Raw genomic sequence first — 15898 nt, 5'->3', positions numbered from 1 at the left:
TTACAGTGGCGTTTGGACGCCATCTTCATTCATTGAGCTATAGGAAGCGTTTGCAGAAGAACGTACCTCATCAAGTGTGATGCCAAAATTTGTGGACCAAGGAATGTCTTATTATTATTTTGATATGTAGCCAAGTTCACATTTCAAGGATCGTCATGCTCGCTTGTGGCGGCGTCCATGCGTCGGGTGCTGCTTGTGATGGCTGGTCGGACCTGAATTCGTGTATGCGGTGATGTTAGTTATTTCGACTATGATTTGCGTGTTTTTCCCATGAGAATGTAAGTGCATGTTCCTATTTCACCATGCCTCCTGCTGATAGATGATAAATCTTTGTTTTTAATTTATTTTATTATGATTAATTGAAGTTATTCTTCTTTCGGCGCGTTATGAAAAATTGATGAGAGTGAAATTTTACGATGCGCGCGCACCGTGACACAATATTAACAGAATGAAGTTGCCCACGGAAGATGCTACGGCATTGGACATAATTTAAAAACAACATTCGAATAATAATAGAATTTATGTTACACTTAATGTAAGAGAATAATAATAAATATTTATTTATTTAATTTTTCAAATGTAAACTGAACTTTAATGACTCCTTTTCTAGTCTTTGATTATATAAATGTTATTAATTATTTGCATGCAATCAAAAACTATTTTTAATAATGCCAAAGAAGTACAACTTCTTACGCACGTACATAAGTACACGCACCCTTTTTTTTATTATTAATTCACTATTCATTGCTTAAGAAGTCATTTGAAACATAGAATAATGATTGCAGCTCCTTAAAAACATTGTGTAAAACAAAAAAAAAAAAACTGGGCGATTTAAAAGGGTGGCCGAGAGTTTATTGCCAGTTCATTTCTTCCGTTTTACGTCCTTTATTTGAGAAATGTAAAATTAGACGTTTAATATGTATTTCTTTTTTGACGTTCATAAGTGTACATTGTGTTACCTATATGAATAAATAATTTTGACTTTGACTTGTTTACCTATATGGATAAAGTTGGTTTGAGTGTTGAAAGGGCTCACCCTTGTAGAGGGAGTTTTTGGGATATCGCTAGTTAATAACGTAAATAGGTGGGGAGCGACGGCTCAACTTTAAGGGTACGGGCCGCTATCGGTCGTAGGAAAGACAGAATCCTTTCCACGCGTTAACCCATGAGCGATCAGTCAAGAGATTGAGTACGAGGTACATGAATCATTTGTAACATTTACAAGTTATCGTTGAGTAATGACGCATAATGCTGCACATATTACAAGTTCTTATTTCACACCAGAAATTGGTGACAGGCGAGAAGGTTTAGGTGACTTAGATAACAGAACCAAATGATTTAATAAATAAAATTACATTGTCATAGAACAAGAACTAAAGCATAGACATCGTGAAAAAAAAAATACACCCAATTCTCACCCATCACTATTTTAATTGGTCGTAAACTCGTTTATAAAATTTGGATGCTTGTTTTTAAGCCGTTTAGATACCATCCACTTAAATTGTGGTTCGTATACATTTTTTTTTTTTTCTTAGAGGTCGTGATTTTGGTATCGTGACTTGATTTATCGATAATATTGAAACTAAAGAAGATAGAGGTCAAATATAAGTCGATTTAAACTATCCTCGATTTCACCAACACAGTAGTAAATAAAAAATCTTTTAAAATAATGAATTCTGTAAAACACTCATACCCAATAACTTAATACAGATAGACAAACTAAGAATTATTAATTAACCTACAATTATTCCAGCCAAATAGCTATAAATATATATATAGCTATAAAATCTATAATTAAAAAACCCAGAAGTTTGATTTGTAAACATCTTCCTTTTTACATGTGTTGTAAATGTTATATCATTTAATAGTAAAAAAAACAGTTGAAAAAAACATTATTATTTCACATTATATGGTGTTTTCTTTTGGTGATAAAAAATTTCGAAAAAGTATGAGACTATTCCACAAGAAAATAAAACACAACCAACACTGTTTATCTTTTTAAGAAGTGTTAGGAAGGTCTTAGAAAATATAATACCAACATATTCCTCGGGCTTGCAATAAAATTTTCGATATACGTGACCCACTAACGTTAAACTTAGTTTAAAATTTGTATAAATAATGGTACCATACATATTCATTTAGGGTTAGGTCGAAAAGTGATTTTGTCTCAAGCCCCTTATTTAGTCTGTATATTTTAAACTATATGTGACTGCGGTTCATCTATTACCTACTCAAAGTGCACAATATCCATAAATAATACTTCTGTAGCGTCTTTTATCTATGGGCAAACTCGCATTTGTAAAACAAATCTTTCTTCTCATTTTGTAATTTGTATTTTATGTAGGCGCATCTAGCCAATGCCCAGTAGGCAGCCAGACAGGCGTCTGAATGTAGTGTTCTACGCGTGTGATGATTTAATGACAATTTTTTTATATAATAGATAATTATTAATTTGGTGATTGCTTATGATTGATTATATGATTTTGTCTCGGACGTTTTCTTTGTAACAATTAATATCAGTTTTTTTTCTCATCACGAAATGTTTACAAATACTATTTCACTTGTGTAAGTCTTAATTTGTGCAACGGGCTTCTAAAATTATTGCTTATAAATCGGTTACTTTAGAGTTCATGATGCCGACGGACTCTGAATGCGAGTGTGACTTAGTGTCTAAGGAGTGGCTGCTAGCAAAGTTGCGATCGGACGAGAGAGACACTATCCTGATAGATTGCCGTGGATCAAATGAGTATGCTGTGTCGCATATACGGTCAGCAGTAAATTTCTCGATACCGAGTATAATGTTAAGGAGATTAGCTGCCGGAAAGATAGAGTTGGCATCAACCGTTCAGTGCAAGGAATTAAAGGCGCGAATTACACATTGTTGTTCGAGAGGAACTTTTGTGCTGTACAGTGATGGAGCAACTCGGGAACCTGACTCGGTCCATGGCATCTTGCTGAAGCGACTTAAACAAGACGGAGTGCAAGTTGTGTGCCTAGAAGGTAAGACTCTTTTATTGTTTTGGATGATATTATATGCCCTTATATGTTAATATAGAAATGTACAATTTGTGTTTTGTTTCTTACATTTATTCTTCCTCTTGTTGTTCCTAGTATGAAGGTTCACTCACTGATAATATATTCTGCTAAACAAATAAACAAACAATTGACTTTAATTTGTCTTCTCTAACAAGAAGTTAATTATATCTTTTCTGCACAGTTTCTACAAGAAACAAAAAGTATACCATTGTTTACATCAATTGACATCCATTTAACTGATTGACTGATAACTTAAAGAGTAATAAATGTAAAAGGGACCTGTTAAAGAGCGATAAATAATCATCTTGTGTATTAACCTTAAAAATTAATTTCCTGTTGTCAGATTTCAAGGTTCAGGAAAAGCATATGAATTTTTCATGATTATAGTAATTTATTTAACTGATTACATATAAACATGTGGCCTAGGCTCCTGATGTAGTGAGAACTGTATTTCAGAAACCTATGGCTATGGCCATTTATCAACAACTTGAGAGATAATTTTTTTCCTCTGCAATTTAGGATACATTATATTAGTGGCATCATAATAATTGTGTCAATAAAATATAGCTGTTCATTCTATGCAGTGAATTTTAATAAATTATAAAAGAAACCTTTATGCAAAATTTACATTTTCTGACCATGTTGACAGAAAAGCACCTTTTCTCACACCTTATTTATGAAGAAAAGCACTCAATAAAATAATTTTATTTGATCATAGAAATAATAGTAAACAACTGCCTCATTGGGATTGTAATTATAAATATATTTGTTATTATCTGTAGCTACTTCTGGCATGCGCTTCACGCGGTTTCCAAGGCCAAAAAGTAGCCAATGGTGGATAACCACCATTCTGATATAAATCAGAATCACGATAACTGAATAAAGAGGATAGAGATATAAAGTTTTTATTAATAAAATGGTTGTAAACTAATGTTGGTTGGCAAAGCGGCATATTATATCAATCATATTATGTTGAGATTACCATCTGTTCATTTTAGTGTTCATTTTTACATTAAAATTAACAATAATTAAGAATAGGTTAAATCTACCAAAATCAGCAGAAGTAAGACAGTGTAAGACATTTAATTAATTTTCTCAAAAATTATCTCACTCTCTGGCTCACTGGCAGTAGAAAATTAAACATAGACTATTAAATGAGTTACAGACTTCATTTGTGAAGCCAGGGAGCATAACACAACTTAATTTCATGCAGAGAATGTTATGACATTATGATGTAAATAAAAAACGTGTACTGCACTTTAAATATAAGGCTACCATTATATGTTGTCTCATTTTTAAACAGTAATAATAATAGTGGAGGTCTATAACTATTATCTAAGGAGCATCCGCCGCCCGTCTGCCAAACGTGGGAGAGGAAGTCTGCTACTTATTGTGCTCCACAATGCGAGACGATAGATTATGATCGCCGTTCTAGCTCGAACACGTCCACGTTTCCGACCATTACATTTTATGCTGCTATGAATAATAATGCTATATATTATGTCGAATTATTATTTCAAAATAAATATATTATGTATATCGAAATTGTATTTAAATGTGTGAATTCAGGTCTTTTTTTTGCCTTTTCACTGAATTCCGAATGAAATTAAGGTGAAAATGTGTTACCGGCAAGTAATTGATTAAAAATAATTACGTGGTAGTAGCATACTGACGTTGTCCACCATACATTATTTTAAAAGCAACTTCCATGATGACATCTGCCTAAGATTAATACGATGGAAAATGAAATCATTATGGAACAAGTTTCTGTCGCCATTAGAATAAGTGTTTCTGCAGTCAATATATAATGGGTAATGATACGTTGGGCGTCGTTCATCTGCAAGGCGATATTGGATGCCGACTGGTGGATGAGGCCACTAGAGCAGCATTCGTTGATACGGTTATCTGTGGCGCCACGTCTATTATCATTCGAAAACTGAGCAGACTTATAATTGGTCCTATATTCTTAGAAACGCAGCTATTGCTCTACAATCTATTAATCTATATCTATCTAACCATACTTATAATAAAGGCTTGTGTATCGGTCTTCATCAAAATTCAGTTTAATTCGGGGCACATACGGGTCACTATAAAGAATGAGCTTTATTCAGCATTTTTGCCGGTTCACTCTTTCGCCCTCTCAACACCATCGTTTATTTTCGTTTCAATGCAACATCCTAAATGTTCAAGGCATATCGTTTCTTAGAAGCCGATCCGGGCGTATGACGTCAATGTTACGAAGCTTGTAAATGCTTAATAAATGTCTATTTTTATCTTAACATTGTTCCCTTTAAGGGTTGACTCTCGAGAGAGTCGTACCTAAGGTGGCTTGCGTCAAGACCGACATACCCGATTCCCAAGTTTACATTGGACAAGTCAAAGCGAAAGAAAAATGCGTGAAGTAAATAGTTATTTTGACGACGAAATCTTCGTCGTTTTTATTTGACTCTTTAATAATAATAGTGGCTTATATTATAGTTATATTGTGGATTAAGCGCAAAACAAGGTTGTATAGGAGGGGGTTCCAAGGCCTCGGCTCGACGCCCACCCGCCCACTACCACGCCGTCTTTCTCGTTGAATTTACAGTTTAATGTGTTATGGTTATCATTTGATATTATGTGATTATTATTTTAGGGAATTCGGATATATATTTTTTTCGAGGCGGGCGAAAAGTACCTAAATACTTGATTATATGGAATTATTTGCAATTAATTTTCTATGAGCAACATGTTTAGCCACCTAATATGGTGAACGGGGCGGGTGTTTTCCATCACCGCTCCATTTAGCCGTTAGTTTCACTTCCGCGATATAATTGTGGACGTTCGTCGAAATTGATTTCCTGTTTTCCACGAATTCTATTTGAGAATGTCGATGTTATTTAAAATTTGATACGAACCAAACGTGAAGTTTGTTCAACGTGGGCGCGAAGTAGTTCAGATCGAGATCCACCCGACGAGGGGCGACGGGTGGTATAAACGGAGTCCTCGGTGGCGAGGACACCGCTCGGGAATACGTTTGGGCGTGGAGGGGGCTTACGGCGTTCATTGAGCGCGGCAGATGAATGGGACACGGTGAGTCACGCGATCGATGAAAGAGTCCCGCGCATGCGCTCTCCGCTCTCCACTCTGTGTCAACTGATGAATTAGGCAGCTCTATTCTGACACTAGCGTATTACATTGATGTGGGCAATGTGCGTATTACATTGCCCACATCAATGTAATACGCACACAAAAGGTGTATGTAAGGGCCAGACTCATATCAGCGTCTGTATCATTGAATAAAGCATACTTGAACACTGGGCCCACTATGTTCGCATTACCTCAACACGTACCTTGATAAACAATAATATTTACAATTAAAACAATGTAAATCGGTTTGCTGTGAATGAACATGAAAAATTTTCAAGATCAAAGATCGGAAACAATTGTTTTATATTTTGCCATTAAGCTAGTCATCATTTTTCGGAAAATATAAGTCAAATTTTATTGCTCAATGACGCAATTGAACTGCCGCACGCAGTTCATATCGCTATACGAAAAAAGGTGTATCGCTGTATACTCATGTGTCTGTGTAATAGGTTTATTTATAATCAAACCATCCAAAATTATACAACGCTTTAGGCGTAGGCATATTGTAAGATGAAACCGTCCTGTGATACAACGTATCTATCTATCTCTAATGAGAAACGGAGTACAAGGCGTCGGAAGAGCCCCGTCGCACCGGACGCGGCCTGTCGTTCGATTGGACGTGATCAAGATATAAAATGTTGTTTAATTTTCTATCCTATGTGACTTTCTCGATAACATCATAATAAAGCGAAACGTGTTATTTGCAGGTGACTTCGCGGAGTTTCATCGGACATATCCCGAGTGGTGCAGCGAAGCGGGCGGTCAGCATCTGCCTCATTTGCCACTCATGGGACTGCGGTGAGTAAAAATTAAAGGCACGCATACATAGTGAAAAGGCGGTGGCTTCGTGGGAAAGCGATTTCTACGCGTGGGAGTCAGTTCCTATTGGAAAAGCGTGATACAAACATTCATAAATGACAAAATAAACATCTGTTCAGAACGGGTTATGTGTACGTATATGAATATAGTTAAACGGTTAGGTGCGGTGCAGTGCGGCGTAATGCGTGGTAATAATAGTTCCAATTGACACTTGCACGTGTCGATTGATACTGGAAGGTGACTCGTAGATTACGTGGCTATGAAATATTCCATTCACAAGTGTCGGCTCCGATGTGACTAGTTTTTGTATTTACGCGTTACGTTATCGCTCGGTTCGATTAATTAATATTTATTGAGACTAAATTATTCAATTTAAAGTTGCTTCTGAACTTTCCCATTTCGAAGAGCGACAAATGAAAGTGAACACTGGACAACATTACTTGAAGCAATAATTATATTGACTAGATAGTTTTTAGTCGGTCGGCTCGGCTGAGGGTTGCCGACCCTGGTCGAGGGCCGATGGCGCATTGCAGTCGCCACTTGACATTAATAAAAGCTTATTTCTATTAGCCTACGTCGTTAAGAGCCTGGCCTCTCATTGAGTCAACTATTGCGTTAGAGCTACGGTACATTGGTGCGCCTCGCAATTGTCGCCGTTCACTATATTCTAGGCTTTTACCGGCATTATTAAATTCAAAATTCAAATTCAAAAATCATTTATTCACGTAGGTAACACAATGTACACTTGTGATTCGTCATTAAAGAAATAAATATTAATGCTTCTAATTTTACATTTACTGCCAGTTCTCAAATCAAGGGCGTAGAACGGAAGAGAAGAACTGGCAATAAACTCTCCGCCACTCTTTTTAATCGCCATGTTTTTTTTTTTTTTTACACAACGTTTGTAAGGAGCTGCAACCATTACACCATGTTCCACATGACATTTTAAGTAATTAATAATAATAACATAAATAAAAACAAAGACTTGTCCCCTATCAGCAGGAGGCATGGTGAAATAGGAGCACGCACTTACATTCTCGTGGGAACAACACGCAAACATATAGTCGAAATAATTAACATCACCACATACACGAATTCAAGTACGACCAGTCACCACAAGTAGCACCCGTTCACGAGTATGACGCATGGCCAGCCATCGGCCCCCTCGCCATATTTTAGGGAGAGAGACAACCCGACGCATGGACGCCGCCACAAGCAATGACATTTAAGCGAGCATGACGATCCTTGAAATGTGGACTTGGCTACATAAGAAAATAATAATAATACTGAAATAATTGGATACCACATGGATCACGGTTTGTTCCCACTTTACATTAAAACAGTCGTGGATGTTGACGATCGCCCCGGAGTCTGGAAATGCAGCCGAGAGATTCAGTCGTGTTACCTATAATACATACTGGAGCAACTCATATCCAAGCACTAGGATCGTTTAAATATTCATTTATATTATAATAAGCCTTAGCAAGCAGTTTTACTTTAATGTACGATTTAAATTTATTTATTGACAACGCTTGTATCTCACTAGGGATTTTGTTGAAAAAACGTATACAATTGCCTTGGAAAGAATTACTCGTTTTATGCAGCCTTCTGGTTGGTGCGCTAATTTTGTCTTTATTACGAGTACTATAATTATGGAAGCTACTATTCTTTTTAAAGATATCTATATTTTTCCGCACATACAAAATATTCTCATAAATGTATTGACTTGCCAGAGTCAAAATATGTAATTCCTTAAATTTGCTTCGGACCGACTCCCGTGGGGACAACCCACAGATCGCTCTTATAGCCCGCTTTTGCACCACAAATATCGATTTAATGTCAGCTGCATTACCCCACAAAATAACACCATATGACATAATACTATGAAAATAGCTGAAATAAACAAGCTTTGCTGTGTTCTCATCCGTAAGATCACGTATCTTTTTTACTGCGAACGCTGCGGAACTTAGCCTATTCGAAAGACCTTCTATGTGTCGGCCCCACTGGAGTTTACTATCTAAAGTAATTCCCAAGAACACCGCATTATCAACAAAGTCTATTTCCTCGTCTTTAATTATTATTTGAGAATGACTACTTTTTACATTTGTAGTTACAAATTTAACACATTTTGTCTTCTTTTCGTTTAACTTAAGATTATTTGTATTAAACCAGTGAACTACACTGGAGATGGCACTGTTTACGTTATCAAGTGATGGATTTTGTCGTTTCACTTTAAATAAAAGCGAAGTGTCATCAGCAAACAGTACTATCTCGTGAAGCTCCTTTACAAGAAATGGCAGGTCATTTATATAGACGAGGAATAAGAAGGGACCAAGTATGGAGCCTTGCGGTACTCCCATAGTAACAGAGGATCCCTGTGATATAGCTCCATTTACATTTACCTTTTGAATTCTATCGCTCAGGTATGATTCCACAAGATTTAGCGCTTTTTCGCCAATGCCATAGTGTTGAAGTTTCTTGATTAGGATTTCGTGATGGACACAGTCAAAAGCCTTTGATAAGTCGCAAAAAACTCCAATGGCATCATGAGAATTTTCCCAAGCATTTAAAATCTCGGAAATTAATTGAATGCCAGCATCTGCTGTGGAGCGACCTCTTGTAAAACCATACTGCTGGCCATGCATAATTTTATTATTATTAAAATGTATCAATAATTGTTCAAGAATGATTTTTTCAAAGATTTTACTCAAAGCCGGCAGCACAGATATGGGTCTAAAATTTGTGGGGTCCGAAGTGCTGCCCGTTTTGAATAACGGTGTGATTTTACTTATCTTCATCTGGTCTGGAAAGACTCCACAATCTATACATTCATTAAATATTATAGCCAACTCTGAACTGATAGTATTGATTACTGATTGTAAAATGAAAACAGATACACCCCAAAGATCTTTAGTTTTTTTTATTTTTAGCTGTTTAAATGTTTTTATAATGTCATTGCAGCTAATGCGGCTAAATACAAACTTATGATTGCATACAGGAACATTATTTTTCAATAATAAAAGGGCGGCTGATGGTGAAGAATTCAAAACGCTGGTTGTATTTAAAGGATGAAATCTTTCAAATCAATATATATTATTCGGGATCTTCCGAGCTTCGACGCCTACGTACGTTCATGGAACTGTTCATGGCTATAAATAGATCTTTTTAAATTGATATTGCCTCCCACGAACGCCGTAAGGTGAGGCCTACACCGGGCATTTCAAACTAATTTGTAATAATTGTGACATTTTATTAGATTTTGGAAGGATTTTGATAACTGTACGGTGGACTAGATTTATTACAGGTATCGTGGAACCGAAAATTAATAGAGAAAAGTGTAAATGAGGATTCTATTCCAAGTCTTACGTTGTCTAATTAAAGTCATATGCACGTGACAATTAATAGGCCTGTTGAGGTTTATCACTAATATTTTGAGAGCAATCGCGCTATCATAGGTCGATTAAAACGCTCAAAGAGCGAAAAAACGCGACGGAAGTATGTTAATTATGTGAAGAGTGAGAATGGTTGTAAAAAATATAGTCGTTCCGCTCGTGGCATTGTTTATGTTTGCGCTCGGTTTGCTAATGTAGGTATCTGCTCAAGGCTGAACCGTGCAACTCATTCATTTGTCGCCGCTCGTCGTGAACGAGATAATAAAGGCGTCAAAGTTATTTGGTAACGTAAATGATGTCATTGTTTATTTATCTTCCATTCACTACTACTCCCGTGAATAAGCCACGCAAACTAATTTTAATATCATCTTTCATTACTTTTATTTTAATAAAGGCAAAATGGGGCTTGGTCCATATTGCTCGTATTATACATACAACATCTTAAGGGACACCGTGCTAACCGCACACACGCGCAATCCGAATAAACGCGACGAGAACTTCTTTGTCCGATTTCGCTCGTTAAAGCTCTGACAGGATGGAAACTAGTAAGTGAGGCATTAAAAAAGCCCTCGCAGGCGGTCATTGGCGTCGGGCGGGTCGGGCCACATTCCTGTGCGCTGGCGCACCGCACGCCTACACGTACCCCGCGCGCTGCCCGTCCGACCGATAGCGACGGCTTTTTCCTGCTACCGATCGACCCGTTCGAGATGCACATCCAACTTGGCCGCTTTGGCGAGCCACTCGACACGTTATAAGACTCGCTCATTAATAACATGGGCGAGCTGTGTGCGGCTTCCGGTACGCGCCCTGCGCCGTTCTAATGCAATGACCTAACAGTTTGCGAGCCGTTTAGCTCCAACTTCTCACTGACTACCTACCTACCTACCTATGCCTTGTACACGTTCGTAGTCACTCAATTGTCTGGTCAGTGAGAATTAAAAATAAAATAATTAGAACGTAAAGATATTTCATTTCTGGTTTGTTCAACTCGTGCCATAGGCGCGATCGGGGTCGTCGGCGTTGTGTTTAGCAGAATATTAACAACAAAAATGAGCACCGCTAATTAGGAAGGTATTAGCAGGCCTCGACGAGCGAAACATTCATGGAGTTCATGTGGGATGGATTCTATTGAACCGGAGTCGCACGGCGTAATTAAATCGCGCGTGGGCCCTGGCGGGTTGTCGCCTACGCTCTGCCCACACCGCACGCCCGATTGCTGCTTTTCATTGACATATCCATCGAATGCTCCCCAAACCGATGCCATGCTCATTGCGGTAATAATTATTCAAAAAGTGCGAATGCAAGCGGTAACAAGGACTGCTATTGCAACATTGACAACTACTAGCGTAAAGCGAGATATTGGTAACCTGAAAATTAAGGACAGTGAACTAAACTTTGTTGACAAAACTGTTTTTCTAGGAATAACAATAAATAGTAAACTCCAGTGGGGCCCACACATAGAGACTCTTTCGAATAGGCTGAGCTCTGCAGCATATGCAGTAAAGAAAATCCGACAGTTTACTGATAAGGACACGGCTATAATTGTGTATCATAGCTACTTTCACAGCGTTATGTCGTACGGTATTCTAATGTGGGGTGCTGCTGCAGAGGTTCAATCCATATTTGTGCTGCAGAAGCGGGCTGTTCGGGGTATTTGTTGTGTTTCTCCGAGGGAGTCGGTACGGAATAAGTTTAAGGAATTAAATATTATGACACTATCTGGTCAATATATTCTTGAAGCCTTGTTGTATGTCCCAAAAAATATAAACGATTTTAAAACAAATGGTGACTTTCACCAGTATAATACGCGAAATAGAACTAATTTGTGTGTACGACCAACCAGGCTCCAAAAGATAAACCACTCCTTATATGGAAATTGTATTTGTTTTTACAACAAACTCCCAAGCGAAATTAGAGAATTATCACTAAATTAATTCAAAGCCCTCGCTAAACGTAAATTAATCAATAAAGCTTTTTATAAATTTGACGAATACTTAAATGATCCTAATCCTTGGGATTGATTTGCTCCAGTTCAAACAATTTTGTATGACAAATGACTTGGCGATTACAAAGAGTCGCGGAAAGTTTCTTGCCAGTTCTTCTTACCCACTCTACGCCCTTGACTTGCGAACTAGTAGGAAATGTAAATTTACAATTAATTTAACTTCTTTTTGACGATTCATAAGTGTACTTGTTTACCTATATGAATAAAGATATTTTGAGTTTGACGTTTTTGCAGCAAATTGTTCAAAATAGACGTATCAGTTAAACCCGTAGGTTTGCACGAACTCGCTTCTTTGATTGTTTTTAAAATGGCATAACTACTGAATGGAGGCGAGACAAGGGAGAGGGCGAATTCGGAAAGGTATCGCGTGGGAGGAGACGCGTCGGCGGCGAGAGGGAGAAAGGCGTGGGCGGCCATTGATCCACGAGAGGGGCCCGGGGGCGCTGAATGGAGACCCTCCGCCCCCATTCAGCGACCTCCATCGATCGCCGCCTGCTCCCCTCCCCTCGCTCTTCGCCCGAGCCCGTGGCCTTAGCCGATGAAACGCTTATAACACATAGACTTTTGAGTAATTGTTAAGTGATATCTATTATTATCCAGCATAGTAAAGGTCCTTCCGTCGCAGGTCGCTGCGCATCTCGGGCGCGGGATGCGACGAGGCGCTGTCTTCGGGGTCGTCTTCGGAGTGCGAAGAGACGCACGCGCCGCAAGACTTCCCCGTCGAGATCCTGCCCAATCTCTTCCTCGGAAATTCCGCTAACAGCGAGGACTGCGAGGCGCTCGCCCGCCACAACATTAAGGTACCCCGAGGCCCGAAGAAGATTTATTAATAATTAATGTCATTAATTCGCTAATGTAATATGCCCGATCGGTTTTTGCAGTATGTGCTGAACGTGACCCCCGACCTGCCCAACACGTTCGAGCAGGGATGCGGCATCAGCTACCTCAAGATCCCCATTGCAGACCACTGGAGCCAGAATCTGTCGGTGCACTTCCCGCAGGCCATTCACTTCATCGGTGAGCTAAAGATCGGTCGCCGAATTAGGAAACGCTCCATTAATTTAGTCCACATTACAATTTCACTCGTCGATCGCGCAGAAGAGGCGATGTCGGCCGGCTGCGGCGTGCTGGTGCACTGCGTGGCCGGCGTGTCCCGCTCCGTGACCGTGACGCTGGCCTACCTCATGCAGCGGCACCGGCTTTCGCTGCGGGACGCCTTCGAGCTGGTGCGCTCGCGCAAGACGGACATCGCGCCCAACTTCCACTTCATGCGGCAGCTGCACTCGCTGGAGCGGGACCTGGGCCTGCACGAGCGCTCCGCCCCTCTGAGTAAGGTCCGCGCTCGACATCCCTGCGACCCTCGCTCCGCGCCAGTCCCGCCGCCCTTCGGTCCGCCTACAGTCCGCGCTTGTGCAGGTGCTGGAGGAGACGGGCGCGCGTGAGCCCGCCGAGCGCTGCGGCTGCGTCGGCGCCGTAGGCGTCTCGCCCGACTCCGGCATCGAGTTCGACCGCTGGAGCGCCGCCCGCGACACGCCGCGCTGACCCTTCGCCCCCCGCTCCCCGCGCTCCCCGAGGGACGCCTGTCCTCCGTGAGGACGCCTCGTCGCTTTTGTATTTAGCTGAAGTCACTAGGTGACACCGTCTGTTGCGCGGGAAGACCGGAAGACGGATGCCGTACGAAGCGATGTTTTGTTATTCCATTATTTCTCTCATTAGCCAACCTGCAGACCGTCCGGATACATTTCTCTGTTTCATTCGAAAATAAACAAAATAATTTTAATAATATTCTATTTTATGTAATTTTATTGAATTGCAGAATTGTATGTATTAAATAGCATCGGCCGCGCGCGCATCCGTCTTCCGTCCGGGCGATGACGAGTTCCGATGCATTGAAAGGATATATTTTTAATTAACGGAGTGCTTCTGACGATTCTTCCACTGTTGTCGCGTGTTCCTCGAGGTACAGTCGCCGCGTAAAGGCCGCCGATTCATTCCGTTCGCCCGCGCGGTGCGCGTCTGTACCTCATCAGTTCGTCTCTTTATTTTATTCGAGAGTATATTGACAAATATAGATAGAAAGTTTATTTTTTTACTCGTGTTCCTCAATTCGATCGTGGGAAATGCCACACCCGTCGACGAATGTATTTTAGCCAATTCTAGGTTTCGCTAGTGAACATGTATTTTTGTATTCCGACGACTGCGTTTCCCGTTTAATATATTTTTCTATCACAAAGTTATACGAGTCGGTTCGTCTGTTACGTGTGTAAATAAGACAAGCTTTAACGTTAAGTATCTTAATAAAGTAGTAAATTGTTACAAATTGTAAATTTGTTATAGTTTAAGAAATATTATTGAGATTCAGCTTTCCATACTTTCCTCTCGAACGTCCGCACGGACTAGATTCGATTATTGTTATTATTATTAGGAATAAAGCGGAGAGCGGACGTTCGAGCGTCCGGGCGACGCGACCTATCAGAGCTCAGTTGCACGTTGTTATTGAATTATATAAATTAGTGCACAAAGTCGCTCAGACCCGACGTAGCTCGTCACGTCACAGGTGACGATATTCTTGTACCCGTGTATGATTACAATTTAAAAATATATGTATAGTACGTTGACCCGAGAAGTTTGCTTTTTCTGCGGCGCCATTGCCGCCTGACACCCGTGACATTGTTTACCTCGGACGAAGTATTAAACGCTGTTGAAAAAGATTTTATTTATTTTAAAAGGCAGGATTAATGGCCATATCGAACATATATCATTTACAAAAAGAGTAAATAGGACAGGACCCAGATGAGAACCTTGTGGAATACCTGTGGTGGAAGTGTATGATCGCGATTCTATACTGACTGAAATTCTAACTGATGTAATGTTAATAAACATGCCCGCCTATTACTGTTGCTTGCTTTTTGCACAGAAACCATTCTGTGCCGTTTCCATAAAAACATAATACTAATAATTTATTGCAAGAATATGGTACAAAAATGTGTAAGGTGGTACAATCGTAAGTTCGCATATTCTGCTACACACGATTTTGTCTTTAAAGGAATTTTACACAATTAGTCATGAATTGGTCAGTTCTTATATTATTTGTATCGTACATATCATATGTTATTAAATTTATATCAACTACAGTGTCTCACGCAAATAATCATTTATAGAATAATACATCTTTTCCAAAAGTAATACACCAAGTCGATTTTTAAAGACTAGTCGGGAGATCTTAAAATTATTTTGGTAAATTATTGTAAACATTAATGGCTATACAAAAAAGGTGTTTTTCCTAAATTCCATGATTGATTTTCGGCACAGCCGATTTCTCCCCGTGTCTACTTCTTACTTCGACTTATTTTATGTAGAACTAAGCAAATATGGGCTACCATTTTGTTTTTGTCTGAAAAACAAAAAACTATAAAAAAAATAACAATTTATTGACGTCATAATACTCACATATACATTTTAAAGAGCTAAGTAACAATCTTATGTTCTTAATATTGAAATATAATATTATTAAATT

The 15898-nt window shown here is 39.2% G+C and overlaps 1 protein-coding gene across 2 annotated transcripts; it reads left to right on the top strand.

Annotated features, from left to right (window-relative positions):
• The first annotated feature begins 2256 nt into the window (after positions 1 to 2256).
• LOC125055897 (dual specificity protein phosphatase Mpk3) lies at positions 2257 to 14999 on the top strand. Of its 2 annotated transcripts, none has more exons than XM_047658606.1 (6): positions 2257 to 3000; positions 6873 to 6963; positions 13007 to 13181; positions 13263 to 13398; positions 13480 to 13715; positions 13798 to 14999. In XM_047658606.1, the coding sequence occupies exons 1-6, from the start codon at positions 2631 to 2633 to the stop codon at positions 13921 to 13923; spliced, it is 1134 nt and encodes a 377-aa protein (XP_047514562.1). In that variant the 5' UTR covers positions 2257 to 2630; the 3' UTR covers positions 13924 to 14999. The 2 variants fall into 2 exon arrangements, with proteins under 2 accessions (XP_047514562.1, XP_047514563.1); XM_047658607.1 differs by having other exon boundaries at positions 2258 to 3000; positions 13480 to 13710.
• The last annotated feature ends 899 nt before the right edge of the window (positions 15000 to 15898 follow it).

The sequence above is a fragment of the Pieris napi genome, chromosome 14, assembly GCF_905475465.1.
Source record: "Pieris napi chromosome 14, ilPieNapi1.2, whole genome shotgun sequence".
NCBI lineage: Eukaryota > Metazoa > Arthropoda > Insecta > Lepidoptera > Pieridae > Pieris > Pieris napi.
The sequence above is the reverse complement of the archived record's forward strand: the minus strand, read 5'-3'. Positions and strand labels throughout refer to the sequence as shown.

Bases quoted from the DNA above. Each gene is read 5' to 3' on its own strand.
- LOC125055897 (XM_047658606.1), top strand. From the start codon at position 2,631: ATGATGCCGACGGACTCTGAATGCGAGTGTGACTTAGTGTCTAAGGAG. The intron at 6,964-13,006 runs GTGAGTAAAAAT...CTTCCGTCGCAG, and splicing joins TTGCCACTCATGGGACTGCG to GTCGCTGCGCATCTCGGGCG. The intron at 13,182-13,262 runs GTACCCCGAGGC...CGGTTTTTGCAG, and splicing joins TCGCCCGCCACAACATTAAG to TATGTGCTGAACGTGACCCC.